The following is a 27679-nucleotide window of genomic DNA, read 5'->3' on the forward strand; positions in this document are numbered from 1 at the left end:
ATCACAGGAGTGGTGATAGTAGCTGATAATATGTATGAAGCTTTGATCTTTGATAATGCAGCATTGTTCAGGTGCACTTAAAGGTTGCTCTTATTGTTCCAATAATTCATTCATTCATTTTAAGTAACTGCTTTATCTTGGTCGGGGCTGCAGGGAACCTGGAGCCAATCCTGGTAACAATTAACGCAAGGTGGGAAATGTTACAATAATGGTGTTGTAGATCATGTTTTTAATATTAAGAGAAAGAAAGAAAACACCCCAGAAGACAAAAAAAAGTGTGTTTTTTTTTTTTTTTTTTTAATTTATACATACATACATACTTTTTTTAATTGTAAAACTTTGGGGGGTTGCCCAAAATATTTTCACTTGCATTGAGCAAAAAAAGTGTCGGGTTTTTAATGCTTTACTATTTTAATGCTTATTGACTCCGAGAACTTCCCATGTTCACCAACATGAGTAGCGTTCCAACTGTTCTGTACATCATAAACCCATAAACGTGTGTTTCTCAGACATGTTTATCAGAATTAACCATTTCCTCTGTGTGCGAATTGTAATATAAACCAGACATCAAAAGGAACAGACTGCTATTGTATGTCTCGGCTGTATGTTCTGGCCTGTGGCTCAATGTCTTATTGCGGCGCTATAAATCCCTTGTTATTCAGTAACAGCCCACCAGATGTGAGAGATTGTCCCAAGTGAGCATCTTTTCCTCAGAGGTCACATTATGTCTTAACGCTTCACTATCATCTCTTATCAGTCCCACTTAGAAATGACTGCAAAGAAGAGGCGAATCAGATATAAGCAAAGAAATCAGATAACTATAGTATGTCCTGAAATTTATTTATAAAGGAAAATCCATTTTATTTAATACTTGGGCCAATTGTGATATTGTACAAACGCGAACATCTGATCATAGAGCTAATGTTCTCGACATTATAAAAACAAACGCACAGGAATAAATCAAAATCAAATTGCATAAGACATTCACATAATTATTTTCATATGCAATCTGCAGACAAAGGTTTGAAAAAAAAAACATCAAAAATAGCTGCCTGAATATGCTACATTATAAACCAAGATCACTTTGGAGCAGATCCTCCACAAATGCATCATTAGTCTGCTGTATTTGGACAAGCAGGAGCCAAACACATGAAGTAACCCTCATTGTTGTTCTGTTGGACAAAATTTTAAAACTTTAGAGCATTGCATTTGGTAATTTTATGTTTACAGAATGCTAAAGGAAGGCTTTAAGTGCAGTTTAACTGTATTCACCTGCAGGTTTTGGTGGCACACTGCCTGTGTGCGCGCCTCCAGGTGGCTGCGCACACACCTCCCGAAGCGATGCAGGCAGATATGGTCTGTTTGAGCACAAGCCTGAGAGCACACTGGATGCTTGAGAACCAAACAGCTGGAGCAGGTAGTGTGTTGACAGAAACCTCCACACTCACGCTTTTCCACTGACACAGACCTGCAATGGCAAACAGCCTACACTGTCAAGTCAAGTTTATTTGTATAGCGCTTTTAATAATAAACATTGTCGCAAAGCAGCTTTACAGAATTTGAACGACTTCAAACATGAGCTAATTTTATCCCTAATCTATCCGCAATGAGCAAGCCTGTGGCGACGGTGGCAAGGAAAAACTCCCTCAGACGACATGAGGAAGAAACCTCGAGAGGAACCAGACTCAAAAGGGAACCCATCCTCATTTGGGCATTTTTAGAATTTTTTCATCATTTGTACCTCCTTCCTTAACAAGGAGGTGTCTCTGTGGTCCCAAGATTTTTTATATTTGCATACAATTGTTTGTCCAGATGCTTGTGGTATTCAGTTGTTTAGAATTTTTTCCTAAAGAGGAACTTCACTTGCAACAATCCACAGTTTTATTTTCTTTTCCTAAGGTCCTTCACTGAGTTGCTTGGATTTTTTTTTCCAGGATAAAACAAAAAGGCACGGTCTCTAAAATACAGCTTCAGGTGTACACCTGATTAACTCCTAATTACTACAGTGGGCCAGTCAGAAGTTTGTGAAAGTCATGACATTAATTTCTGGAATCTTCCAGTCTGTTTAGAGACAGCCAACTTGGTGCATGTAAACATTTGACCCACTTGAATTCTCATCTCGTCTCATTATCTCTAGCCGCTTTATCCTGTTCCACAGGGTCGCAGGCAAGCTGGAGCCTATCCCAGCTGACTACGGGCGAAAGGCGGGGTACACCCTGGACAAGTCGCCAGGTCATCACAGGGCTGACACATAGACTCAGGCAACCATTCACACTCACATTCACACCTACGGTCAATTTAGAGTCACCAGTTAACCTAACCTGCATGTCTTTGGACTGTGGGGGAAACCGGAGCACTTGAATTCTCATACAGTGAATTAAAGCCGAAATAAATTTCTCTAATCTATTGTTTTAATAGACAAAATTAAAAGAAATATAAGGCAACATGAAATGTGTACAGTTGTGAAAAATGTCATTTGAATGTCTTTAGCCTCTGGGTTTATAAATTTCTAGCCTCAACTGTAAAGCTGTTCAAATTAAAATGTATAAAATTTAAAAGCAATTTTGTTGAATTTTGTGCAAATAAAGAAAAGCCACAAAGATTAACCTTAAAGTCCGAGTCTTACGAAAATATCATCACCCCTGGAATTTATACCTTATAAAACTAGACATGTTAAATAGTTTACTGTCTAAATTGTATTTTAATATGAGACATTTTACCATTTATAATTAAGATAGGTGAGCTCGGACTACGTTTTCATGCATACAATATATGAAAGGATTCGTTTATTTTAGACCTGTCACAATTATAAAATGTTGGTGATGATTAGTTGTACAAATAGTTATGATATAACAGTTTATTTTAGGACACACTTATAGTATTGTGTAGGTAAATTAGGTAGATTAAACTTCTGGCTGCTTTTTAGACACTAAAATCCACAAATTGGAAAACAGGCTATAAATGAAGCTGAATATTTCCAATTTTCTAATAATTGTGACAAACCTAAGTACTTGATGATGAAGATTAATAACAGAGTATATATGACTCATAGTCACCTAGCTGAGCAGATCTCATTGGGGTTCGCTTGACAGAATTCCCATGTACAGTCTGGACGACAAGTGTCTCTTTCAAGGACTTCAAGTACTGAATTGACAAACAGTGTAATGAATGAAGCACAAAATCAGGTTATTAATACTGGTTAAATGACTGAAAATAGAATTATCCATACTAAAATGTTCCAAAAACGAGCAGAAACATAAAAGCAAACAGATGAGGCACTATGAGGTATCATTAATCTCTTTACATTGGCATAGTATATCTGTATCCTTTTATCTGTATCTTGGTGCAGATGTTGCATTTGCCCCAGTGCTTAATCGGAAAGGCTCACTCATTTGATCACTATATGATAAGTATTTTCTTTATCAAAAGATTTCTTGAACGATTTGTCTGTTCATAGTTCATGAATGTAATTGATCCTGATGTTAACACACATTCAAAATCATACTGCAAAAAGAAACCTTTTTGGCACTGGATAGCTTGTGTAAATAACTGTAAATGATAACTGTTTATTCTCCAAAGACCGTACTGGGAAATGCAATATTAGCAGATATGCCCAAATTTAGTGTTGCTGGGATACAGATAACCCTAGGATTTTATTATTCCAACTTGAAATGCACCTACACCTTGTAATTACACACACTCCAGCCTCTGTTTACCTGGCTAAGATGCTGGAAGATGGAAAAGAGTACATATACTGACTGGCCAAGGGTCCATGAGGACTGTTACCTGACTTGCAGATCCCCTTTTGCTCCGTTTCTGGTTTGCTCTCAGTAGGTTCCTGGTAAACACACACCAAGCCTTCATCACACTTCCCCAGGTAGTCCCATGTTCCTCCACAGCTCTCCCCGGCTTGTTTTGCACAGGCAGGGCAGCAGCCACACACACCTGTAGTAACACCCCCCTTACATTGGAGCCTCAGTGCTCTGCGAGGTGAACAGTGGATGCGCTCGCAGGGTGGACAGTGCAAGGCTTGAAGAATCTGCGATCCAGGGCTGGTGCTCTCTAAATTGGATAACACAGACGTTACAGTAAAAACCACAGTCAATAAACGTAATGCTCTGTAACCCATGATGGCATGAAGTGGCCTGAACAATCAACTCCTTTTTTTTTTTAAATGTATATATATAAAAAGATCCCTACATCGAACATCTTGTGCTCTAGTCACACACACAACCTCCACCCTCCCAACAACCAATGGATGAAGGAGTATTACAGAAACTTTTTTACTACTGTTAATTACCCCAAGTCTTATCTTTACAGTCTCTCTGCTGTTTTTTTTTCTTTCAAAAACCATTTCTACCTTTTAAGCTATGTGAGATAAGTTGGTTTGTAGGGAAAAGACTAGCCCCTTTGTCAGGTAGTCAATAGAGAGCGGCAATTCTGTGAACAATCAAGATAATCACCCTCTTAACAAAGACGAGATTAGGACATTGGCAGGTTATCTGAGGAAAGTGTGTGCACACACCAAGTCAGTATAAAACTGCACTGCAGACCTCAACACCTTGACCACTGTTAAGTCTTTATCTTGGATGAATTGTGTTTCATTAGATGAAAGACTATTGCAATGTGTTATCCAAATGGCACTTCATAAAATAAAATATCAAATAAATTGAGACAAATTTTGTTTTAGAACAAACAATTCCCAAATTATTTGACTGCAAAAAGTAGGAAAGAGAGCACAACGGTTTATTTCTTGAAGACTTTTATTAAATTAGATCTCTATAAAACACGGCAGAATGCTATCGTTTGCTTTGCTGACCTTAAATTTTCATAATGAAAATCTGTTACTTTAAAAATGGAAACTCCCAAGTTCCAAGAGAAGCCCTCTTGGATGCACATGATTTGCAAAGTAACCAGAGTAATATTCTTAAAATCTTTTGTAACAATACCCACCTGCATGGACTAGTGACACTGTGCGTAAAGGAACATGTTAAACTGCAAATATGTAGGACAAGTATGATTTTCACAAAATTAGTGCTGCAAAAGAAAAAAAAAATAATCATAACACACCTTAGAACGCAATATTTTAAATGTCTGACTCCATAACAGATTCAAATGGAATGCAATCATTAAGTGTTTTGTCTCTGCAGGTAGAAATAAGCTTTTATCAAATTTGGTACACTACACTCAACACATTAGGCTCAATGCATCTAAACAAAAATGCATACATGATTACCTAGAAGTAAAAAAAAAAAAAAAAAAAATGGCTCTTTACATAACCTCTATATGCAGGTGACTGCTTCGAAGGTATTGCTTTACATTAAGCTTCCCTTAACTAACATTTTTACTGTGTTAATTAAGATTAACAAACTTTTAAAATGACTAAATAATAAGTAAATACATTTAACTAATGTTGGGCTAGTTGTTAAATAAATACACCTGCACCGGTTATGTTTATTGTATCCATGACTAAGTCAGAATAAATTAACAATAATTAATTTAAACTATGTACATCCTTCTGAGTTTTGCCAGGCAACTAACAGCTGCAAACATTTTTTTGAGTCATTGTGGACTTCATTTTACACATTGATGGGATAAACACTGGTTAATGAACGTGTTGATTGTTTAGCTTGTTTGCTTAGTTAATTTAATGTATTAATGCTGATTTTCATGTAAAATAAATAACATCAGTTGAGGAAACCTTAACGTAAAGCATTACCACTTTTAAGGGCAATCACTTTGTTGTCTTATTCAGTGAAACAGTGACTAGTAATGTCTATAGTTGTCTACAGTAATGTCTATAGTTGTCACAATGCAAGGACAGCAGAAATGTAATCAAAAATACATAACGTATCGACATTTTTCTGAAATTTGCATAGAATGTCAAATTCATTTTCATGTCAAGTAGCTCTTTTAAACCATAATACTGTCAGCTCTTTTATATACTTTCACGTGAAGCTTCTGTTTCACATTGGTCCGTTTTCATTTTTTCACTTTCAAACTTTTACTAAAGGACATTACCTGACTATGACCTTTTTTTTTTCTTTCCACAGCACTAGAATGACCTGCAGTCAATATAAACCAGAGAAAAATGCTTCACTTTAGTCTTTCTCAGAATAAACCACTTAAGCTGAGGCTAGTGTGTGTGTTACATGGGGCGTGGTTCAGTTTTCTAGCTTGATTCTGGACGTGGGTCTGGCTGTAAGGAGAGGTTACGTGCTGTAGAGGTGTATGGGTTCATCACTCGAAGAATGCGATGGGTTCTGAAGCGGGGGTCACATAAAATCCTCATAGTCTTGTACATAACCTCCATCAAACTCCCCATAGTCATCAAGGTCATCTTTCATCTTGGCTTTTAAACCACCTCCTGGTAAACCACCTTTCTTTTTCTTCTTTCCTTTGTTTTGCTGTGAATTGATCATTGATAAAGAGAAATAAAACACCACAGAATTAGGCAACAAACCTTAAATATCCTGGGGCCAAATCAATTTAAACTGTCATGGCTAATGGGTTATTTGGACCATGATGGTGTGAGAGTAGTACGTGTTTTGGCTGTAAATTTGACACCGTCTTTATAGAGACTAAACTTTTCTTCCAACACATAACGACTTGGACTTACCGGAATTTTCAACTGGCTTACTCCAGTCCTTGTCAAAGAATGACCCTCTGCTTCCGGCACGTGACTTTTCCAACACATGATTGGAGCAGAGGGTCAAAAGTCATCGATAACCGGAATCTCCACCCGTCTTTGTTTAGGCACGTGTTGGAAAAGTCACGTGCCGGAAGCAGAGGGTCATTCCTTGACAAGGACTGGAGTAAGCCTGAGTCCTTATGTGTTGGAACAAAAGTTTAGTCTCTATAATGTCGTTTACCAACACAGATAAGTCTACATGCGAATTGACATCGTCTGTTACAGAATAAAATGGCCATGCTATGCTATCATACACAATATACATAGAAAAGATATAATACCTATATTACGTATAAAGCTCTTTCTAACAAAGGGCTCCAGTTATTATTCAAATCAAACATCAGAATGAAGAAAAAGTGTGATCTTTGGCTTTGATCGTCGCAGGGATATTGGCACCAAACAGAATGGTGCAAAAAACATTTCGGTGAGTGGAAACACCTTGTTGATAAGAGAGGTCAGACGAAAATGGCCAGATTGGTTCGAGCTGCTAGGAAGGATATAGCGACTCAAATAATCACTCTTTACAACTGTAGTGAGCAGAAAAGCAGCCCAGCATGCACAAAACATCAAACATTTAGGTGGATGGGTGACAACAGCAGAAGACCACACTGGGTCCCACTCCTATCAGCCAAGAACAGAAATCTGCAGCCATCATGGGCACAAACTCACCCAAATAGGACAGGTGAAGTTTTTTTTTTTTTAGGGGGAATCACCTGGTCTTTTACCAGTCTTGAACTGCCATTAAGTGTATAGATAAACAAACAGTTTTACAAATAAGTTAAAATGTCTAATTTTATTCTATTCACATTCACTGGATATGAGCAATCGTGCGCTCTGATTGGCTACTCTACTACTAGGATATCAGCACATACACTGTGAGTAGAGAAAAACAAAATGGTGGCGCGTGTTGCTGAACCGGGCGGCACGGTGGTGTAGTGGTTAGCGCTGTCGCCTCACAGCAAGAAGGTCCTGGGTTTGAGCCCCGTGGCCGGCGAGGGCCTTTCTGTGTGGAGTTTGCATGTTCTCCCCGTGTCCGCGTGGGTTTCCTCCGGGTGCTCCGGTTTCCCCCACAGTCCAAAGACATGCAGGTTAGGTTAACTGGTGACTCTAAATTGACCGTAGGTGTGAATGTGAGTGTGAATGGTTGTCTGTGTCTATGTGTCAGCCCTGTGATGACCTGGCGACTTGTCCAGGGTGTACCCCGCCTTTCGCCCGTAGTCAGCTGGGATAGGCTCCAGCTTGCCTGCGACCCTGTAGAACAGGATAAAGCGGCTAGAGATAATGAGATGAGGTGTTGCTGAACCAACCGAAGACGAAATAAAAACTACTCGAAAACCCCAAAAAATACAAAAAAGCAACAAAATATGGAATACAAGTATTTGATGGTAAGAACATCTTTTTTTATTCTTCAAGAATTATTATTATAGCATTTTTTTTTTTACAAATCGCTACTGTCATTTCGCCAGTTTGTTTACATTCTAAGCGGAAATAATTTTCTTGGACGTTTTGTATGAAGTTTTTTATTTATCGAATTTGCAAAAATTAAAAACAAAAATGCTCTGTTTCTCCAAATCCAGTGAATGTGGATAGAATAAAACAGTTATTCCACTCAGTCTCGTCGTACATGGCTTATAGCCAACTCAGTGCTACCCGCCTCATCGGCTATCAGCTCATGTACGACTCAATTTCATGGAATAACTGTTAAATGTACTGTAAACCCGACACCATACCTTTTCTTGCTTCTGCTTCTCACTGAGTAACACTGTGAGTGAGTTGTTAATTTTCTTCAAGTCTTCAACTTCCACTATAACAAATTACAATGTCTCAGCTGAAACATTTGTAAGAACACTAAGACTAGATGTAGACAAACACATTTGACCAGGATTGATTGCATCACAAAACAGACGGTGAAGCTGTATGAAAACCAAACTCACATGAAAGACACAAGTCTCTGAACAGTGACTCTAAAAAGCTGGAATAGTGTATTGACTTCTCGTAGAGAGTTATTTTCTCTTTCAGCAACCGTTCAAACTCTGTAAAGTCGTCTTTGGAGGAAGGGCTCATGGCATCTATTCCTGTTACGTTATTCGATACAATACCTATAATAGTGAAAAAACACACACAAAAAAATGAGATCTCCAAAAGTATGTTATGCATGGATAAACATGTTTAGAATTCTTTAGAATAATGACAGATAACGCACGTATTTAACAGAATTTGCCGATATAAAGCCAGCACTCACCAAAAGCATCTTTGGCTAGTTCCAAATCTGAATCCTCCTGAAGTTTCTTCAATCTAAGTTTTTCTGCTAATTCCTCCTCCTCCTCTTCCTCCTCAGGTGTGCATTCTGTGCTGTCTTTAGATTCCTCTAACTGCCACAGACAGAGTTCTTATCAATTAACAACAAGTTACTGCTGACCCATTCCGGGTTCCATATTTATTACGAGGGAGTTTATTTCTCAGAACAAGAACACATCTAGCATCACTCTTTGATTTTAATACCATCATGAATTCTATCAGAAGAGCCTCATTTTAGATGAAGACTACCCAAATGATTCATACTGTACATGCATACCTACGACATAAAATTATCGAGGAGCAACTCTTTTTTTTTTTTTTTTCTCTTATGTTCCCTCAGGTTAGGACAGGACAGACTGAACTGAGATGATCTATATTAATGAATTTGCCTCCAGACACAGACATCAGAGCTCAAAAACACTTTTTTTTTTTTAAAGATTTTTTTCACCTTTATTGGATAGGACAGTGTAGAAACAGGAAATGAGCGGGAGAGAGAGACGGGGAGGGATCGGGAAATGACCTCGGGTCGGAATCAAACCCGGGTCCCCGGATTTATGGTATGGCGCCTTATCCACCTGAGCCACGACGTCCCCCAAAAACACTTATATATATATATATATATATATATATATATATATATATATATATATATATAATAAAAAAAAAATAAAAAACATAGAACACTAAACCATTTTCAGTGCAGAAACTTAATTTATAAAACTAATGTTTATAAGGTTGGATACAAGCACAAATGTTTACTGAATGCTTATTGCTACAATAGATTATATTTAGTCTTTTAAGAAATAACTGGTAGCAAATTTGGTAGTTTAACATACAACACTGGAGCAATCATTTATCTCTCTTACAGACAGAGTTCTCAAAGTAGGGTCTGTGACTTTCAAAAACGTGTCACAGTGGTGGAAAACATAACACAAATATTAAGTTATTAATTATTCAGTTATGTTTATTATTGAGGTATCAGCCTATTTGACTGGTCATGTGAGTGTGAATGGTTGTCTGTGTCTATGTGTCAGCCCTGTGATGACCTGGCGACTTGTCCAGGGTGTACCCCGCCTTTCGCCCGTAGTCAGCTGGGATAGGCTCCAGCTTGCCTGCGACCCTGTAGAACAGGATAAAGCAGCTAGAGATAATGGATGGATGGATGTTTATGTGAATTGAACATTTAGAAATAAAACACTAAGGTTCTGATAAACAGCCCAAATATTTTTGTACACGTATAAATAATGACCCTCAAATTTGAACAATTCGATTATGTTCATTAATGAAATCTGCCACTGGGGCAGGGTCGTTGGTGGAGATGGGGGTAGATATACATATTTAACAGAACAAAATGAGGTACGACAACATGAATTGCTCACCTGCTTTCGAAGCGCCTCTTGTTTTTGCTTTTGTAAACTCTCCTTCTCTTTGATTTTATCACTAAGTTTTTTCTTCTCTGAGGGCTTTGTCACTACAATGTAGAAATAAAAAAGTGTCAGCTGAAACAAACTACCAAAAGTTGGATCGCACAAAGTATGTCAAATTGCACTTTAATTCACCTGTTTTTGTCTCCGTCACCTTTTCTTCTTCCTCCTCTTCATCATCCCAGTTATCCTGAATCAGAAGACAGATAAGCAAATATAGAAAATATGTAAAGAAAAAAAAACATTATGGGGCATGCTGTTACAGGGGAAAAAATAGAGGATATTACACGGTTGAGCGAAGATATGAAGTTTATTTTCGAGTGGTGAACATATTCACGAGTGAACAAAGAGAACGAGTGAAAATATTTTCAACACGAGAAGATAAACTTCATATCTTCACGCAACCATGTAACGTTCTTTATATTATATGGATACATCCACACCAAAAACAATACGCAAGTTAGTCAAAAGAATTTTAAGTTTCAACCGGTTCGCCATTTTGACAACGCACGTCTAGTCAGCAGGAAAACACTGGGAGTGACGTCATCGGAGTGAAATATCGGGAAATATGTCACTCAGATCCGCGATGTATTTCGTATGAAAAGTGCGAGTTTTTCAACACAAGATAAACTTCATATCTTCAAGCCAATGTGTGATTTTCTTTTTATTATATAGACACATTCACAAACAAAAAGTACCCAAATTTATCAAAACCATTAACTGATTTGTCACCTCACGGGTGATATATAGAGATTTATGTAACAGTTTTGGATGTCCATGTTCTGGATGTAGCTCATATGAAAAATACGAGTGGCATATTTTCCAATAAAACACTCATGTCCGTATAATACAACGTGATACAAACTGTAATGAGCAGAGATACCACCCTGATCATTTCCTTTTAACAGTAACATGTTTTTTGGATTTTCCTCAGATTTTCTCTCTAATTTTGTCATTTTCCCACCTATCAGGCAGCTCACCTCTATCACACAGTAGCTACCAAGAAGGGAGGGTGAAGGCTATCCTATGCTTCCTCTGAAGCCAGCTGACTGCATCTTTTCAAACTGCTGCTCATGCAACGTCAGGAGCAGCGTGACAAACTCAGCGGAAAACGCTATCTGCCCTCTTCCACATGCATGAGCTCACAGACGCCCATAATTGGAGCGTGTCACTGTGATTGACAGGGGAGAGAGAGTACGCCACCCCTCCCTCCCTCCCTGAGAGTATGGCCAATTTTGCTCTCTTGTGCTCCTGGCCACAAATTATGTCAAGCATTGTGCCCTTTTTTAGAAACATTTTTAGTTGAAACTTCCGCAAAACAAGTTATAAACAGATAAACAGTCTTTCCCTCAAAAGCTTCATGTTTTTTCATCTCTCAAAGTTAAGGAGACAGAAAGTAGTCTGTCATGTTACTGAGATACCAGAAAGTTCTCTGTCCTGATGATTCTCCCATGTCAGAAAACAAAGAGTGAGCTTTATAAAGTTGTTACAAAGTGCTGCCACTGGAGATGCCTTCCATAAATGGTGAATAAATGTCTGCTCACAAAAAGCTAAAAGCACATCAACAACTACACACAGAGTTTAAATCTGCTTATATGTGGTGCCTACACCATACAAGTCCCTGTGTAAGTTGGTACTATAGAACTGATCATGTATTAGAATGAGTGCAATAATATAAATATAACACCGACCACATACATTATTGCTCACAGTAACAAACTGCAGGATTAAAAAAAATAATAAAAAAATAAAAATAAAAAAATCAGTTGTGTCCCCCACCAACCGCCCCTTCTATTTGTTGTTCCCAATTACAGTATATTTACATTATTTTGTAGATGACTGCAGCAACGCTGCTTACCTAACACTTCATTTCCAAATCTAAATTATACTAATCGCATATCAAGAAATGTTTCTCAATCAGATTTTAACAGTGACTGGCCTCGCCTACATGAGACTGTCATGGTTAACAAATAAATCTAACTGTAGGTCAGTGAAGACACTTAACATTTCTTGAAATACACTATATGGCAAAACTATGTGGACCTGACCATGATACCCATGTGCGCTTGTTGAACATCCCATTCAAAACTTTGTCCCCTGCCCTTTGCTGCTATAACAACCTCCAATCTTCTGGGAAGGCTTTACACTAGATTTAGGAATGTGGCTGTGAGGATTTTCTCATTCACCCACAAGAGCATTACTAAGATCAGGCACTGATGTTGGGTGAGGAGGCCTGGGGTGCAGCTGGTGTTCCAGTTCATCCCGAAAGTGTTCAGTGAGGTTGATTTAAGAGCTCTGTTCATGCCACTCTAGTTCTTCCTCTCCAACCTTGGAAAACCAAGTCTTCATCGTCTTATGTGTAGGAGTACTGTCATGCTGGAACATGCCATACAGTAAATGGAAATCTTAACGCTCCAACATACGAAGACATTACAGACAACTGTGTACTTTCAACTTTGCAGCAGCAGCAGATTAAAGCTGTACTGCCGTTCAGAGTTTTCAAGTGGTAGGTCATAAAAAGAATTTCCCCTGACACCTAATTATTTTTGCTTAGTGGACTGAAAACTACTGAATTCAAATCACAGAATTTTATTAGTTTGTTGTTGTTGTTTTTTTAAATAGAACAATTAATGAATTTAGGGCCACGTGGCCCTAAATTCTCCATTATTTTTTCCTGCTTCACCATGACCCAATTCAAGATACTACAACCCCAATTCCAAAAAAGTTGGGACACTGTAAAACAAATAAAAACAGAATGTGAAGATTTGAAAATCATGGAAACCCTATATTTCATTGAAAATAGCACAAAGACAACACATCAAATGTTGAAACTGAGAAATTTTATTGTTTTTTTTTTAAATATATGCTCATTTTGAATTTGATGTCCGAAATACATTTCAGAAAAGTTGGGATGGGGCAACAAAAAACTGAAAAAGTTGTGTAATGCTTAAAAAACAAAACAAAACAAAAAAAAAACGACCAACTAATTTGATTCATTGGCACAGGTCAGTAACATGATTGGGTATAAAGAGAGCATCCCAGAGAGGCGAAGTCTCTCAGAAGTAAAGATGGGGAGGGGTTCACCGCTCTGTGAAAGACTGCGTGGGCAAACAGTGCAACAATTTAAGAATAGCATTCCTCAATGTAAAATTGCAAAGAATTTGGGGATCACATCATCTATGGTACATAATATCATTAAAATATTCAGAGAATCTGGAGAAATCTCTGTATGCAAGAGACAAGGCTGAAAACTGACATTGGATGTCTGTGATCTTCAGGTCCTCAGGCGACACTGCATTAAAAGCAGACATGTGTCTGTAGTGGAAATCACTGTATGGGCTCAGGAACACCTCAGAAAACCATCGTCTGTGAAAACAGTTCATTACTGCATCCAGAAATGCAAGTTAAAACCAAATATAAACAATATCCAGAAACACCGCCACCTTCTCTGGGCCCGAGCTCTTTTACAATGGACTGAGGTGAAGTGGAAAATTGTCCCGAGGTTTGATGAATCAAAAGTAGAAATTCTTTTAAGAACTCATGGACCCCACGTCCTCCAGGCTAAAGCGGGACCATCCAGCTTGTTATCAGTGCACAGTTCAAAAGCCAGCATCTGTGATAGTATGAGGGTGCATTAGTGCACATGACATGGGGAGCTTTGACATTTGGGAAGGCATCATTAATGCTGAATGATATATACACGTTTCAGAGCAATATGCTGCCATCCTGACAAAATCTTTTTCAGGGAAGGCCTTCCATCTTTCAGTAAGGCAATGCCAAACTGCTTTCTGCACATATTAAAACTGCATAATGCTGTAGTAAGAGAGTCCAGATGCTAAACTAGCTGACTTGTCTCCCATTTAAAACATTTGGCGCATTACGAAGCACAAAATATGACAAAGGAGACCCCGAACTGTTGAGCAACTGAAATTGTATATCAGGCAAGAATGGGACAACGTTTCTCTTTCAAAACTACAGCAATTGGTCTCCTCAGTTCCCAAACGTTTACAGAGTGTTGTTAAAAGTAGAGGTGATGCAACACAGTGGGAAACATGCCCCGTCCCAACTTTTCTGAAATGTGTTGCTGACATCAAATTCAAAATGAGCGTATATCTTTCAAAAAAGAATAACATTTCTCGGTTTCAACATTTGACATGTTGTCTTTGTACTATTTTCAACGAAATACAGGGTTTCCATGATTTGCAAATTATCGCATTCTGTTTTTATTTACAGTTTACACAGCATCCCAACATTTTTGGAATTGGGGTTGTACATCATGCATCACGTGGTGGACTTTCCTCATTCACGCAAGGCAGTGTGGGAAACAAATTTGAAATAAGAGAGGAAAATGGAGGACGCGAATGAACCATGAAAGACCGACTACAGTAACGGAAAGCGAGAAGAAAAGGCGTTATATTGCAAAGGAAAGGAAACACGGGACCAAACTAATAAATATCGGCGGTCAGCGAGCACCTCGGTGTGATCAGCTGTTCGTTTAGTGACAGAATGATGTAACTGTCAGTGTACAGTCAAAATAAACCTGTAGATAGCAGTAATGCAACACTGTGGACACCAGCTGCTGTAAAACCCAAAAGAAGAAGAAAAAGAAAGGTAAACCTGTGCATGCGCACACGGACTTCCTCTGTCTGCTTGAACCCAGCAATTTCATGCACATTACTTACTCGGGCTACCTGAACAAAGCATGGTTACCTTCCTCACGCAACGCCGCCTGCATTGGCTGGGTCACGTATGGTGCATGGAGGATGGTTGCATACCAAAGTACATCCTCTACGGTGAACTCGCAGCTGGCAAAAGGAACACTGGCCGCCCCCAACTGTGATACAAGGATGTCTGCAAGAGGGACCTGAAGGCTTTGGACATCAGCATAAACTCTTTGGAAGAGCTGGCAGCTGACCGCAACAATTGGAGGGGTGCAGTGAAACAGCAAACCATGCTTGGCGAAAAAAAGTGGGCCCAAAGGAAAGAAAGGTGTATGACCCCACGCACCAATGCCACCTTTATCTGCGACGTCTGCAGCCGTGTCTGCCAGTTCAGGATCAGGCTCTTCAGCCACCGCCGAAGATGCTCCAACAGCAACTGATGAGACGTGCCCATAGTCGACTACGACTGACGGAGGCCTCCTAGTCCTAATCGCTCAGGAATCCTCTCAAATTAAATAACTTCCCAGCCACAGAATGACCTGGGTTTTATTTAGATATTACAGAAATAAACACATTTGGGCAGTGTTGTAAGTGGTTAGCACAGTCGCCTCACAGCAAGAAGGTTCTGGGTTCGAGCCCAGCGGCCGGCAGGAGTGTGGCGTTTGCATGTTCTTCCCGCGTCTGCGTGGGTTTCCTCCAGATACTCCGGTTTCCCCTACAGTCCAAAGACACGCGGTTAGGTTAATATGGGACGGCCTTGGGCTGAGGTGCCCTTGAGCGAGGCACCTAACTCCCAACTGCTCCCCGGGCGCTGTTAGCATGGCTGCCCACTGCTCTGGGTATGTGTGTGCGCTCATTGCTCACGTGTGCGTATGGGTTAAATGCAGAGAGGAATTTCACAAGTGTGTGATGAATAAAGTTGTGCTTTCTTTTCTAGATCACAATGACCAAAGTTCAGAAGGAACTAAATTTATGAAATCGAAAAGCCGTATAGATTTTTAAGATTTAGGAAGAACCACATATAGATGTGATGATCAGGTGTCCATATACTTTTGGCCACAGTGTATGTTTGATGACTTACGCTCGGATATTTTAAGACCCTCATACAGTGCTCAGCGTAAATAAGTACACCCCCTTTGAAAAGTAACATTTTAAACAATTTCTCAATGAAGACAAAAAATTTCCAAAATGTTGACAAGACAAAGTTTAATATAACATCTGTTTAACTTATAACGTGAAAGTAAGGTTAATAATATAACTTAGATTACACATTTTTTCAGTTTTACTCAAATTAGGGTGGTGCAAAAATGAGTACACCCCACAACAAAAACTACTACATCTAGGACTTTGTATGGCCTCCATGATTTTTAATGACAGCACCAAGTCTTCTAGGCATGGAATGAGCAAGTTGGCGACATTTTGCAACATCAATCTTTTTCCATTCTTCAACAATGACCTCTTTTAGTGACTGGATGCTGGATGGAGAGTGATGCTCAACTTGTCTCTTCAGAATTCCCCATAGGCAGGGCTCTACACTAACTTTTTTTTTTTCAGGAGCACACGTGCTCCTAAGTTAAAAATTTTAGGAGCACAGGGAAAAAAATGGGGGCACAAGCAGGTTTTCATTTTAAAGGTTTATTGCAGCGCAAACCTTAGACACACCAACACATAAAACGCAAAATTCAATTGAGAATGAATGAATGAACGAATGAATGAACAAACAAATGAATAACGAACAACTGAATGAATGAACAAACAGTAGCTAAACAGAGAGCAGAGCTCAGCAGAGCTAACAACATCAAGGACAGCTCCCACCCTGGCTCTGAGTTCTTTGACTTGCTGCCCTCAGGCAGGCGTTACAGGTGCATCAAAGCAAGGACCAACAGACTCAAAAACAGTTTTTTCCCCACAGGCCATAACCACCTTGAACAATTAGTCTTTTTCACATTACGTCACTTGCAGGGGAACTCATATCCGTTTTCAGCCTTTTGAACGGAAGAAGAGGTATACAGCGGCAACATATGTTAACAAAACTGTCATTCACAGATAAGATTGATAATAATACTGCGCATTGTTGTTTATCATTACGTATTGTTAGCGACCATTCCAGTCACCTATCTGCCTTGTTTTGGAAAGGAAGTTTACTGACTTTCTATGGTTGCTACTTGTTAGCCAGCAGATTAGCATGCCGCCTCTTCTTCCATTCAAAAGGCTGAAAACGGATGCGAGGTTCTTCTGCAAGTGACGTAATGTGAAAAAGGCTAGTTACATGCACTGACTGATGCCACTTCTGGCAGGTGCAACAATGCGCCAGCAAGGACCTAAAAGGACAATATTCTCACACTTACCTGATACAGTGCAATACTTTATTATAGTGCAACCTCACAGAGCAACTTTTTAGTTTTTATAGCTTTTGTATATTTTATATTTCTACACTTTTACATCCATACCCAATACAATGCAATACCAAATACAGTGCAATATCCGGAGTTTTGTAGCTGAACTGAGTTTCTATAACTAATGTGCAATTAACATCTGCAACTCAACACGCCCAGTTGTGTGTATATATATTCTTTGTTTTTCTGCTGTGTTGTGATATGCACCATTTGTATATACTAGGGATGCACCGAAATTAAAATTTGTGGCCGAAACCGAATAACAATTAAAATGCTTGGCCGAATACCGAAACTGAAACCGAATATCAAATGCGGTTAAGTTTTACATTTTTTAAATATTGCATAATAGCCTAAAATAATTGTAGACATGTTTTTTCAAAGAAAGTAAATGTTTATTTAATAGTCTTCAAATGTTCCCGTAGAACTGCCAGTAGGTATATGGCCCTTTTCCACTACCCTTTTTCAGCTTGCTTCAGCTCACTTCAGCCCGACACGGCTCGCGTTTCGACTACCAAAAAACAGCACGACTCAGCTCACTTCAGCCCTGCTTAGCCCCTAAAACTCGCACGGTTTTGGAGTAGGGCTGAAGCGAGCCAAAGCGAGCCGAGTGAGGCTGGGGGCGTGAGCAGACACTCCCCTGTGCACTGATTGGTGAGGAGGAGTGTCCTCACATGCCCACACACGCCCCGCGAGCGCTCTGGGATCTGTAAACACCGCAAACCCGGAAGGAGAAGAATTACGAGAATTTCTGAAGCCTTATGCGCCTCGCCTCATCTATACGCTCTTGCCAGTATCTGTTGGCGTTGTCGGTGACAACAAGCCACAGCACCAAGACCAGCAACACTAACGACTCCATGTCCTCCATGTTTATTGTTTACTATTCGGGTCGTGAGACTACCGCTTAAAAGCTCACTGATGTCACTGTTTGCGCTGCTTAATGACATCACCTGACGTCCACCCACTTTCGCTAACTCCACCCAATGTGTCCACCCACTTCCAGCCAGCACGGTTCAGCGCGGTTGTAGTCGAAATGCAACTCCAACAGCCCCGCTCAGCCCGACTCAGCACGGCACGGCTCAGCCCGACTCAGCCGCGTTTGTAGTGGAAAAGCGGCAATAGTTGTTCATTTGATTTTTAATTTCCTTTTTTCCCCCATTTTCATTAGACAAGGCATTCAAACAAAAAACTCCAAAACAACACAATCCAAATCAAGTGTATAATTAACTCAAACACTTAAACAGCCTGTATGAATCATGTACTCAACATATTACTCTCTGTTCTGCCCTGGGGTATGACGGTAGACAAATATAGACCAAACATTAACCACTGCACCTGTGTATCAAGCCCCAAATAAAATGTATAAAAAAAACTATTTGAACTTAGGTGGACCTCTTCTGTAAACATTCCAACAACAACAAAAAAATGCATCAACGTGCAAAATCGCAAATGAATTATGGGGTGTCCTTCTGGCAGAGAGTCTACTTAGCCTACTCCTTCAGGAACAGTGGCAGGTTCTTCTTTATGAACAGTAACTTCTCTGCTTTGTCACATATCAGTCTGTTCCTCCTCTCATCAAGAACACTGGATGCAGCACTAAACAGCCTCTCGCTATCTGTGCTTGTGCATGGAGCAGCCAAGTACCTTGGATGGGAATAACATTGTAGGTTCAGTTCTTTATTATCAAGCAATAAAAAAAAGACATACAGAGAATAAACCATTCCATTATGGTTTTAAAATATTGTGCTTCATTTTTGTGCACTGTCGTTGTTGTATTCCAATATTGTTTTATATTACATTCATTAAATTAAACCTTTTGTTTTGTAAAACCTATTGACTTCTTACCTGCGTGCCATCCGTGCCAACTCAGGAAAGCGCCCTCGATTGGTCCTCCAATATGTTAGAGGATCATCATTCCTGGGGATCAGGACTTCTGACAGGTAACAGTCCAGCTGCTGAGCAGTGGCACTCGGCTGCCTGAGATCTGGGTGGCTTTCCTGGATGATTTCCTCGAACATGTCCGAGAGTGAGGGCGCACGCACTGACTCTGTAGTGCAGATTCTTTTTGTTTGAGTACCCTCGGCCCCTTCTCCGTGCTTCACTTCGCCGTCTCCAAGCGGGTTTAACAAGTCCAATTCAGCCTGGACCATTTCCCTTACTCTCCGTTTTTTCTCAACATCAATGTAATAATCCTTATATCGTGGGTCAAGCACAGTTGCGATGCAAAACAGGGGTTCCGTGTCTGCCTGACAAAAACGTCTGTTGACAGCCTCTAACAGTGCACTTTTTGTTGCTTTGACTCCGTGGTCCGTTTCACTTTCTTTCTTGAGAAGACGCGCGAGTGCTGCAAGCAACGGGATAACATCTGCAGCAGATGCTTTAGATGAACTTATTTCTTTTGTCAACTGCTCAAACGGGGCGAGAAGAGAAAAAGTGTGTTCTCAATTAATAACCACTGGTAGGAGGTGAATGTCGCAGGCAGATCATTATCGGCAGCGTAGGCAGCCAGGACTTGTTTTTGTGACAAAAGGCTCTGGAGCATATAGTAGGTACTGTTCCACCTAGTACTTACATCCTGCTGGAAACGTTTTGGAGGCATTCCGAATTGTTCTTGAAGGGCCTGGAGGCGAGAATAAGCAAGCGGGGAATGCTTAAAGTGGCCTACAATTTTCCTCCCTGTTGATATTATATCCACAATGCTGCGCTGGCTCAACACACCTTCATTCACAGCAATCTGCAGAGTGTGAGCCATGTACCATATCCCTTTCAGGCCATTATCTTCCATAGCTTTCACCATATTCCGAGCGTTGTCGCTGACCACAGCATGCACTCTGGCTCGGTCTATCTGCCAAGACTCAAACATTCTGCTGAACGCATCGGAGATGGCTCCTGCTGTATGCAATCCTTTAGACTGAAGTACGACCTGCCGAAGTTTGAAGTTCTCGTCGACCCACTGCGCTGTTAAGCTCAGCATGCTGGTTGGGCTGACATCGGAGGTCCATATGTCTGTCGTGAAGCTCAGGTAAGCATTGCTATCTTTGGCCAAGAGCTCGTGCACGCGAGTCGCAATGCTATGGTACAGCTCTGGTAGGCACACGTCCGCGAAATAACGCCTGCTCGGTAAGGTGTAACGGGGCTCAATGTACGCCATGAGTCTTCGAAATCCAGTGTCCTCCACAACACTGAATGGTTGGTCGTCTAAAGCCATGTATTCCATTATTTTTTTAGTAATCCCTATTGCTTTGGGACTCTCCGAGGCGAATTTTTTTTGTCTTTTCAAAGACATCGGCCACAGATGGTGCGCTGCTAGCCTTTCTCTTAGCTGCAGCAGCAGCTGACTCTCTCACGTATTCATCATGTTTTGCTGGATGGTTGGTTTTTAAATGGCTAATTAAACCTGAAGTGCTAAACGTCTTAGCATTAATACCCCCTCTAGACACTTTCGCGTCACATTCATTGCAAACTGCAACCCTATTCTCGCTCTCAGATACTTTAAAATATTTCCACACCGCCGACATTTTCAAGAAGGCGCCATTTCAATGTTGCCAGGTCTGACAAGATGAATAAACAACTGGCACCACGAAAACAAGACAAAAAGCTAATGGGAAATGGGTCTCACAAAGGGAGAGGACGTTTGCGTTTTATTTTATTAGCATGTATCATTTTTATACCACTAAGTTAGTGAGAGAACGTGAGAAAGAAAAAAAGTTAACATTCAGAAACGTTTCAAACATTCGCGACTTCAGTGCTGGCAACCCTGGCCAGATCATCGCATTGTGTTGTTTCATTGCATCTTTGCGTCACATGTGACTTTTCGGCCTCACTTCTAACTCAGTCCACCGAAAACCGAAAGTGGATTTTTTTCCATTTTCGGCCGAAAATTTTCGGTGGCCGAAAATTCGGTGCATCCTTAGTATATACTGTATATTATTTGTTTTTCTGCTGTGTTGTATGTTCCCATCTAAATGTTTGCACTGGGGTGTGTGCTTTCCATCTCATTATATAATTTTCCCGCACCTTCTCCCGTCGTTCTAGCTTTCTTCACTACACTTTCTTCCTCGTCCGTTCTTTTATTCTTGTTTCCACCATCATTGCTTTTAAAAAACGCCGTTATTCTCTGCATAGCGAATATATTTCTCAGCTTGGTCCGAACCAGCTCTCAGTTATCTCTCAGTTGAATGATCTGATGAATCCCTAAAAAGCACTTTTCCCACCTAATGCCACACCCACAACATACAACCATGGGAAAGAGGGGCAATCACAGAAAGATGTTAGCCTAGTAAACTAGACCCACCCGCCTAGCGGCCAAAAATATTTTTGCCTACGAATGGGTCTAGCCTCGCACCATATCAACAAAACACCCTGGGCATCAAATCGTGCCCGCCAATCACAACGCAAGGTTTTTGTTTGGATTCTTTGGGCGGGCTTTTGCAGGAGTGACGACAAGGCTGCACGACGCTGGAGAAAGTACAACAGGAAAGATGGCTACGGCTAGTGAACAGCGCACGTTTGACTCCGCTTTGGAATCAGTTTTAGAAGAATTAGACTTGGAGTTTTCGTTGAAACATGAGCAGGAAGACGCTCTCCGCTCATTCCTTTTCAAGAAGGGCATTTTCGCTGTTTTGCCGACCGGCTATGGCAAAAGTCTGATCTACCAGCTGGCTCCGCTCGTAGCCAAAAGGATGGGGCTAGTTTGTGCAGTACGAAGAATTAATAAACAGATTTGAAACATTACTTTTTGATTGTTTCTTATTTTCCCGTTATTTTAAATTTAAGGGAAATTATTTCACCAAACACCACTAAATAAAAACTCTCAAACAGTTTAAGCAAACCCTTGAAAAACACTTGAAAAAAAAAGTGTGTTAAGTATGTGGTACAGACTCCAAACTTGTGGTCATTATCTCCAAACTTCTTAATATCTAGAACCTGTTTATTAATTAATACGCATTTTGAAAAATTATTTATTTCAAGGCCTCCCCCACTGCTTTCTGTCGCTCTGACTACATCACAGTCACTGTTGCGCTGATTGGTCAGAGCGTTGGCCTATACACACAGAGACAGTTTGAAAGACAGCGGTTTGTTCCTACCCACACCCTTCAGAAATGTCTACGACCGAGACCAGACTAAATATTCACATTTAGTCTGGCTTGCCAGGCTAGAAAGATGTGGCAGAACGGCAAAAAAAATGTAACTTTTTCACTCCCCCCCCCGGCTGCCATAGGAACCACCGCAGGTGCAAGACAGGGGCAATGCACGCAACTACAGACAGGGAGCAAGGCGCAGGCAGAACACATACACACACACACACACACACAAAACAATACAGGCCGTTGCTCGTTACGCTATATTAGGTAGGCCAGGGGTGTCAAACCTGATCCATAAAGGGCCTTGTGGCTGCAGGTTTTCATTCCAGCCATGCAGCAGCACACCTGACTTGGCTCATTCAATCAACTGAACTGTCTTCACACAGTCAAATACTTGCAGCCACACCCACCCTTGATTAAAGGGTGGGTGTGTCAGTTGATTGAATAAGCCAAATCAGGGTGCTGCTGCATGGCTGGAATGAAAACCTGCAGCCACACGGCCCTTTATGGATCAGGTTTGACACCCCTGAGGTAGGCTATCCAGTGCTGGATTTACATACTTTGCAGTTTAACGTTTGATACATTTTAGAATGTTAAACTCGTCACGTCTGTGCTCAGTGCTTTCCTAAATTGTCGGTCGCAAGAAGCCCTCGCACGAATGCGCGTGTTTTTTTTCGTCGTTCACGTGCCGAAAAATTCGCTCGCAAATGCGAGTGAAACATGCGCACTGTAGAGTCCTGCCCATAGGTGTTCGATTGGGTTCAGATCAGGAGACATACTTGGCCACTGAATCACTTTCACCCTGTTCTTCTTCAGAAATCCAACAGTGGCCTTAGATGTGTGTTTAGTCATGTTGGAAAAGTGCACGACGACCAAGGGCATGGAGTGATGGTAGCATCTTCTCTTTCAGTATAGAGCAATACATCTGTGAATTCATGATGCCGTCAATGAAATGCAGCTCCCCGACACCAGCAGCACTCATGCAGCCCCACATAAGGACACTGCCACCACCATGTTTCACTGTAGGCACCATGCATTTTTCTTTGTATTCCTCACCTTTGCGACACCATACAGTTTTGAAGCCATCAGTTCCAAAAACATTTATCTTGGTCTCATCACTCCAGAGTATAGAGTCCCAGTAGTCTTCATCTTTGTCAGCATGGGCCCTGGCAAACTCTAGGTGGGCTTTTTTGTGCCTGGGCTTTAGGAGAGGCTTCTTTTGTGGACAGCATCCATGCATGCCATTCCTCTGCAGTGTACGCTGTATTGTGTCACGGGAAATAGTCACCCCAGTTTGGCTTTCTACTTCTTTAGATAACTGCAGTGAACTTGCATGCCGATTTTCTTCAACCCTTCTCATCAGAAGACGCTCCTGTCGAGGTGTTAACTTCCGTGGACGAACTGGACGTCTCTGTGAGATGGAGTTCTCACAGTTCCATCTTTAAGTTTTTGTACCACTTTTGCTACAGTATTCTGACTGATAAGTAAAGCTTTGCTGATCTTCTTGTAGCCTTCACCTTTGTAGTGTAAAGAAATTAATTTTCTTTCTCAGGTCTTGTGTCATTTCTCTTCCATGTGGTGCCATTGCTGACAGCATGAAATGGGAAGGAGTTTTCTTTAAGTAACACCCTTTTATAAGAAGAAGAAACCTTTGTCACATGCACACTTTAAGCACAGTGAAACCCATCCTCTGCATTTAACCCATCTGAAGCAGTGAACACACTAGAGCGCCCGGGGAACAGTCAGGGGTCAGGTACCTTGCTCAAGGGCAATTCAGCCGAAGGCCGCCCCACGTTAACCTAACCGCACGTCTTTGGACTGTAGGGGAAACCGGAGCACCCGGAGGAAACCCACGCAGACACAGGGAGAACATGCAAACTCCGCCTAGAAAGGCCCTCACCGGACGCTGGGTTCGAACCCAGAACCTTCTTGCTAACCACTACACCAAGTCAACTGTCTGCTGGACACCTGTGTAATGACTAATTAGACTCACCTGTGATTTCATTCTTGTTAAATTAGACATCTGTAGTCTCCAATTTAGCTTTGCTCCAGACACTTTCAGTGGGGTGCACTCATTTTCGCACCACCCTAATTTGAGTAAAACTGAAAAATGTGTAATCCAAGTTATATTATTAACCTTACTTTTTCATGTTATAAGTTAAACAGATGTTATATTAAACTTGGTCTTGTCAACATTTTGGAAATTGTTTGTGTTCATTGAGATATTGTTTAAAATGTTACTTTTCAAAAACAGGGTGTACTTATTTATGCTGAGCACTGTGTAATGGTGTACCGTTCTGTTCACTGACCACTGAATGAGATCATTAAAGGTGCATGTATGCTTTATAAGGGTTGTTTTACAATCAGGGGACAAAGTTTGTGTCACAGGGGTCCAAAATTCAAATTGATTCAAACTGGTTCTTGTACCAGTTTTTAAGTGAAGGACAAGTTAAGGAACAGATAGGCATGTGGAATAGTTTGTATTATAACAAGATTAAGTGTCGCTTTAAGCAGGGCTGGGAGAAACAAATGAAGTGATTCTCGGAGAGGACATTTTTTTTTTGACAATTCAGAATCCACTACTTCCATAGTGCTTTTAAATATAAGGCTGTAAGCTTTGTGTTAGTTGTCTCTAATATTTATGTCCCAATATCTTGACCACATTCTAGGATGAAAATAATCATTTTAGATATGTTATTTTATACTGAAAAATTAGCTGTCTCGGAGAGGACTTTTTTTTTTGACACAATTACATACTAATTTGATCAAAATAGTCTGAAAACTTACTGACATTCAACATTAAAACTTAAAGTGCCATTCCACCATTGGATGTATTCTTTGGCATAAAATACAATATATTTTGACAACATATATAAATCGTATCACTAGATAGAGAAATCTTTTAGCTTCAAAATGATATATCAAACAATTTTTTGACAAGTATATTAATTTTGCGACCAAAGTCACCTACCTTTAATTTCCGCGCGTGATGTCATCGGCAGGTTCCCCTTCTTGTGTACCACGTGACGTGTGACATGGCACATATTATCAGCAATGGCGGATAGAACGCGATAAAAACAATACCAATAAATCTAGCTAATACCAATAAATCTAGCTAACTGAAAGATTAACTCTCAATTTTTCGCAATTTTTTTGGCCCCCATATACGAGGAGAAATGACTCCCTCACTTTGGGGGTTTCCTGGTCTAAAAATAGACCGACACATGGTACACAAGAAGGGGAACCTGCCGATGACATCACGCGCGGAAATTAAAAGGGTAGGTCAAATCAAATCAAGTTTATTTGTATAGCGCTTTTAACAATAAACATTGTCGCAAAGCAGCTGTACAGAATTTGAACGACTTAAAACATGAGCTAATTTTATCCCTAATCTATCCCCAATGAGCAAGCCTGTGGCGACGGTGGCAAGGAAAAACTCCCTCAGACGACATGAGGAAGAAACCTCGAGAGGAACCAGACTCAAAAGGGAACCCATCCTCATTGGGCAACAACAGACAGCCTGACTATAATATTAACAGTTTTAACAGGTATAACCCTCAACTGTCCTCATGGGGCCGTCCTTCACAGGAGCGGTGCGATAAAACTCCAACCAGACACAGGGCACCAGGATGGACCAAGCAGGTCCGAGGGGCAGAAGAGGCCAGCATCTCAATCCCAGGATCAACATGTAACTCAGAGGGACAGATTGGGGGGGAAGAAACTTTGGGGGGGGGGGGGGGGGGGGTAGGTGACTTTGGTCGCAAAATTAATATACTTGTCGTTGTCAAAAAATTATGTCTGATATATCATCTCATCTCATTATCTCTAGCCGCTTTATCCTGTTCTACAGGGTCGCAGGCAAGCTGGAGCCTATCCCAGCTGACTACGGGCGAAAGGCGGGGTACACCCTGGACAAGTCGCCAGGTCATCACAGGGCTGACACATAGACACAGACAACCATTCACACTCACATTCACACCTACGCTCAATTTAGAGTCACCAGTTAACCTAACCTGCATGTCTTTGGACTGTGGGGGAAACCGGAGCACCCGGAGGAAACCCACGCGGACACGGGGAGAACATGCAAACTCCACACAGAAAGGCCCTCGCTGGCCACGGGGCTCGAACCCAGGACCTTCTTGCTGTGAGGCGACAGCGCTAACCACTACACCACCGTGCCGCCCTGATATATCATTTTGAAGCTAAAAGATTTCTCTGTCTAGTCATGTTGTCATAAAATATATTGTATTTTATGCCAAAGAATACATCCAATGGTGGAATGGCACTTTAACTATGTTTCCAATGATATGGAACCAAATATTTGTTTTATGGTATAAAGAATGATTTAAGTGCATCCCTTTTGGTCAAAAAAGCACTTTTTGTAAATGGCACGAGTCATTTTGCTAAATATGACATATATTGCCATACATTCACCAAAAATAACGTTATCACCACATTATTTTGCATGGTAAATAGAGCTATCACAGGGCTACAATAAACAACCAAGTTTATTTAGTCAAGCCTTTTGATATTGAAGATAATAAGTGTTAAATGTGATTTTTAGCTTGTGTAGCCTGATTGTAAAACAACCCTAACTCAGTCGTGCTGTAGTGATCGCTGCCACAGCGAGTTTTTACTGCACACTGAACCGAGCATCCTTCCTCGCCTTCAGATGAGCTAACAGTGCTAACGATGCCGGAATCGCCACTCCAGCTGGCTGACTCGCGAAACCCACCGACATATTGAGGTTGTTTTACAAGCTGACTCACTGAATAAGAGCAAAGACAATCAGCAGTGTGTGTGTGAAAGGATCATCATCCAGGCAGCAAGCTAAGTTACTAACTTTGACATCTTCATCCTCATCCTCGCCCTCCCACTTGTCATGCCCCGGCGCCTTCTTGATCAGTTCTTCTGGCTCAAAACTATCAGCATCTGGAGCAGAAGAAGAAAGCGTTTCATTAGGCGGCACGCTGTTACACAAACTGCACTTTTCTTCTGGATACCAACAGCGTGAATGAACAGCACGCACACACACTGTGTATTTCTCACCCCAAGAATCCTCGTCCGCCATTTCGGAAGGACCACTGAAGTGCAGTGCAGTGAACTGCCCACAACAGAGCCACTTCCG

The 27679-nt window shown here is 40.8% G+C and overlaps 2 protein-coding genes across 3 annotated transcripts; both read right to left on the minus strand.

Moving 5' to 3' along the window:
* Positions 1-317: 317 nt before the first annotated feature.
* On the minus strand, positions 318-27679 carry LOC132881846 (eukaryotic translation initiation factor 3 subunit J-A-like). 2 transcript variants are annotated; one of them, XM_060914802.1, is made up of 12 exons: positions 27601-27679; positions 27395-27483; positions 10549-10603; positions 10369-10460; positions 8934-9063; positions 8626-8790; positions 8422-8495; positions 6308-6407; positions 3787-4062; positions 3057-3144; positions 1273-1468; positions 318-1172 (listed from the first exon to the last, which is right to left on the minus strand). In XM_060914802.1, exons 1-12 carry the CDS (start codon positions 27620-27622, stop codon positions 1113-1115), a joined length of 1347 nt encoding a protein of 448 aa, XP_060770785.1. In that variant the 5' UTR covers positions 27623-27679; the 3' UTR covers positions 318-1112. The 2 variants fall into 2 exon arrangements, with proteins under 2 accessions (XP_060770785.1, XP_060770786.1); XM_060914803.1 differs by having other exon boundaries at positions 1123-1193.
* On the minus strand, positions 16665-19617 carry LOC132881845 (zinc finger BED domain-containing protein 4-like). Its single transcript, XM_060914801.1, has 2 exons — positions 19313-19617; positions 16665-19111 (listed from the first exon to the last, which is right to left on the minus strand). Exons 1-2 carry the CDS (start codon positions 19615-19617, stop codon positions 18958-18960), a joined length of 459 nt encoding a protein of 152 aa, XP_060770784.1. The 3' UTR covers positions 16665-18957.

The sequence above is a fragment of the Neoarius graeffei genome, chromosome 2 (assembly GCF_027579695.1).
Source record: "Neoarius graeffei isolate fNeoGra1 chromosome 2, fNeoGra1.pri, whole genome shotgun sequence".
In the NCBI taxonomy this organism is placed as follows: domain Eukaryota; kingdom Metazoa; phylum Chordata; class Actinopteri; order Siluriformes; family Ariidae; genus Neoarius; species Neoarius graeffei.